This window comes from Scardinius erythrophthalmus (assembly GCF_964197995.2).
Source record: "Scardinius erythrophthalmus genome assembly, contig: HAP1_SCAFFOLD_480, whole genome shotgun sequence".
NCBI lineage: Eukaryota > Metazoa > Chordata > Actinopteri > Cypriniformes > Leuciscidae > Scardinius > Scardinius erythrophthalmus.
In genome coordinates this window covers 32,171-35,786 of record NW_028296136.1, presented here as the reverse complement: position 1 = coordinate 35,786, position 3,616 = coordinate 32,171, and the positions used below count along the sequence as shown (strand labels likewise).

Here is a 3,616-nt window from a genome sequence, read left to right as displayed (position 1 = left end):
AGGATGAACATTGTTGTGAGGATCCAGTAATGAAGGGAATGGGCAGTGGAGCTGGAAAACATGTAAGTAGAAGAACACTGTAAAGGGTCTCTGGTGATGGTGAGAATGGGTAGTCAATCAAACACAAGTATATTGTTGCAATGTGGGCAAACTCAGACATGATGGAAAGCAGGATCCAATACAGATAAAGTATAATAATAATAATATTATTATTATTTTACTACTAATAATAAAATCAAAGTAGCCTACACAAAGCACAGGAACTAGGAAAACAGAACTCACCATTACAGGAACTAAACCAAATACAAACTAAGAGTCAACATAATGGTCCACATTACAAAACAAAAGCACAAAGACACTGAACACATAACAACTGTACAGAAAAATAAACCCTGTTGTGTCTTACCGTAGACAGTCACATTGAATATCTTGTCTGAGTTTCCACGGTCGCTGCGGATCTGTAGTTTATAAAGTCCAGAGTGCGTCTTGTTGATGTTTCTGATGGTCAGAGATCCAGTTTGACTGTCCATCTGGAGTCTGTCTCCAAATGTCTCATTACTGCCAAACATATCAATGTTCTGCTTATAGATTTCAGCTATACGAGTCTCTTGAGGTCCAAACATCCACAGTATATGATCTTTACTCTGTATTTCAGTAACATCAGAGTTTAGAGTGACAGAATCTCCCTCAGTCACTGATACTAACTTCACTTCATCTGTCACAAGTCCAAACACACCTGAAACACATTCAGGAACAATTTACCAGAATTAATTGTAATGAAAGTTACAAAATGTAATACAATGTGATGCAGCCTGGAATCAAAATCACACCATGTTGGTTTGTTTGGCCAGAGAAAGACTGGTCCCCTGAGGTTTTTTTTCCTCAATTCTGTCACTGATGGAGTTTTGGTTCCTTGCCACTGTCATCTCTGGCTTGCTTAGTTGGGGATAGTTAATATTCAACAATATTATTGATTTGACTGCACTGACATTATTGGATGAGAACTTAACTTAGCTGGATGATGACATCACTGTTTTCTCCAGAGCTGCTTTATGTTTATAATTTTACACAGTAATTAAACTAAATTGATCCCTGTAACGCTTCTTTGAAACAATCTGTTTTGTATAAAGAGCTATATAAATAAATGTGACTTGAAAAAGGTATACAAATAGAAGAAGAAAATTCATTAAAAGAATTTAGTAACAGTAATATTAAGTACTAATAATAGAAAAAATCTTACATTATTCTGTAATTTATTTTTAGATTTACGGGAACAAAACTATATTTCACAATTCTTTTAAAATAAATAAATTGCATAATGTTAATATACCAACCTATTTTAAATTTGTTACTCACGGTATCATACAAGACTAAAGACTAACACATTATTTATTAATGTGTAACATTAATAACTAAGTAACATAAAAAGAGATACATTATATGGAAATTCATTCTTCTTTTTTCTTGTAAAATTGCATTTATTTTATTTTCAAATACAATGTAATTTTGATCATATATATAGTAGTTTAACATTATAGCCAATATCTAATTTTACTCTTATCATTATCTTTTTCTTTTAAAATTACCAACCGTTTTTACACTACACTAGTAGGTCTCTACTTCTTAAGAAGCTCTGAATTAACATATTCTTATAGTTTAATTCCTTTTCTTTTGATTATATACACCGGCAAACGAAACAGAAAACAGCCACTAGACTAAATATTGTGTGCAAGGGACGGGTGCTTATTAGAAATGTTTATAATTCTAATTTATAATACAGGGTTATAGTTATGTTTAGTGTTAATTAAACGTGGCTACGTTAAATTGGTGTTAAAATTGTGTTTCTGTTGAAGACTGGAGATTAGTGTTCCGTCAGTGATCCTGTTAAAGTTTGGCTATATTAAATGTTGCACTCTTAGTAAAGAAATATTCCCAATGACTGAACCTATGGTGACTTCCATCAGGGCAACTAGGCTACGTTACGTTACTAAATCAATCCCATATCCGTTAAACTCACAGAATTGTTCTCATTTAAACCTAACATTTGTTCTTGGTCACTTTACACATCGTTATCCAAACGTGTAGATATAGGTGGAAGAGCGCTATCTAAAGGAGAATACGCGAATAAATATCCTCTTTCTGTTTTAAACACAACACAATAAATTCGAAGTGACATAAACACTTACCATCCATGAGCAACAGACAAAGACATAAGAACGTTGTTATTCTAATAATAATCCTTAACATTTTGTCGTAAAGAGAACTGAATTCCACATAATGGGTTATACAAGAACGGTCAAGTATCCGATGGACAAACGTCAGGAACACGGAATGTACATACGTAGGCTATCTAACGCACGTACGTATCTAATTTTTTTTCTTCATAAAATCGATAATTAAGAATTCTCTTTTTCTCGACGAAGCCGAAAATAAAAATAAAAAAGTCATATGCAGAGCGTTTGAGTCGACCTCACTCTTTTTAGTCCCGCCCTTGAGAGAGAAGTTGTTTTTTGTTACATTGATTATACTTTGTATTTTGTGCTGTCTATTTTGCGATTTAGGCCTAGGGTTTTAAGGAAAACGATCCCTATTTTATTTATTATGTGCAAAATTGTCTTTCCCTGTTTGTCAAATTATAAACATTTAACATCTTAATATTTTGTTCACTGTCTTAAATTCGAAGTGTATACTGGAGGTATACACTATACATTTTCAAGGTATACACTATACGAAGTGTATACCTAGAAAATGGTGAAAACAGTGTTTTGGAACATATATGTTTTGAGGCCGGTCTAAGCTTATAGATCATCTTGGACCAGCAAGAAACCAGCTAACAGCCGGTCATTCCAGCTTACTTGTCAAAGCTGTTTATTGTAACATATCAGCATGACAATACTGCTACTAACATAAGCTTGATTCACTCTTTAAACTTTTGTAGCCTATTTGCCTCTTTTAGAGCTTGTTAAAGCATTTATATGCCAGTATTAATGTCAGGCCATTGAAAGCACCTCATCCACCTACACTGGTACCGCACATGCACACGCCACCACGCATCCATCTCTCAAACTCATTGTTGTGCACAACTTGCACATTCCACTGGTACAAACCACACATTTAGCACACAACTTATAGGTACAGTACCCTGACCTAGATTACATAAAAGAGATTACATTACATTTGTTGAGGTGATTAAACTGGTTAAAGTTGCACATATGTAATATTTTTTTTTTGAATTGTTCAGAAAATGTATTGGACTTTGTTTGCTAATTTAATTTTTTTATACATAATTCATGCATGTTTGTGTTTAAAGCATGACGTTCAGTGCAAGATACAATCTAAATGATAAATGTTACAGTCTAATGATCAGTGCAGTTTTCAGCTCTGCTCTGAACCTGAAGCCCCTTCCTCTTCTTTTCCTCTCTGCTACAAAACCCCAAAGCGAACTGAGGCCTCTGATCTGACTCAACCATCAGAGATCTCAATGATGTCTTTGTGATGTTCGCAGAGAAGAAAGATGCAGAAGTTCTCACAGCTCAGGCCTAAAAGTCCCCATCGGTGCAGTGCGACTCACAATAGATGATTCTGATAAATATTAAAGCAATAACCAATGGTGTAC

General features: G+C 34.2%; 1 protein-coding gene across 1 annotated transcript; it reads right to left on the bottom strand.

Moving 5' to 3' along the window:
- Positions 1-6: 6 nt before the first annotated feature.
- LOC308686595 (uncharacterized protein) lies at positions 7-2,499 on the bottom strand (the record flags this gene model as incomplete). Its single annotated transcript, XM_081395026.1, has 3 exons — positions 2,187-2,499; positions 407-736; positions 7-51 (listed from the first exon to the last, which is right to left on the bottom strand). Coding segments are annotated over exons 1-3 (436 nt in total), but the record flags the coding sequence as incomplete, so codon positions are not given.
- Between the last annotated feature and the right edge of the window lie 1,117 nt (positions 2,500-3,616).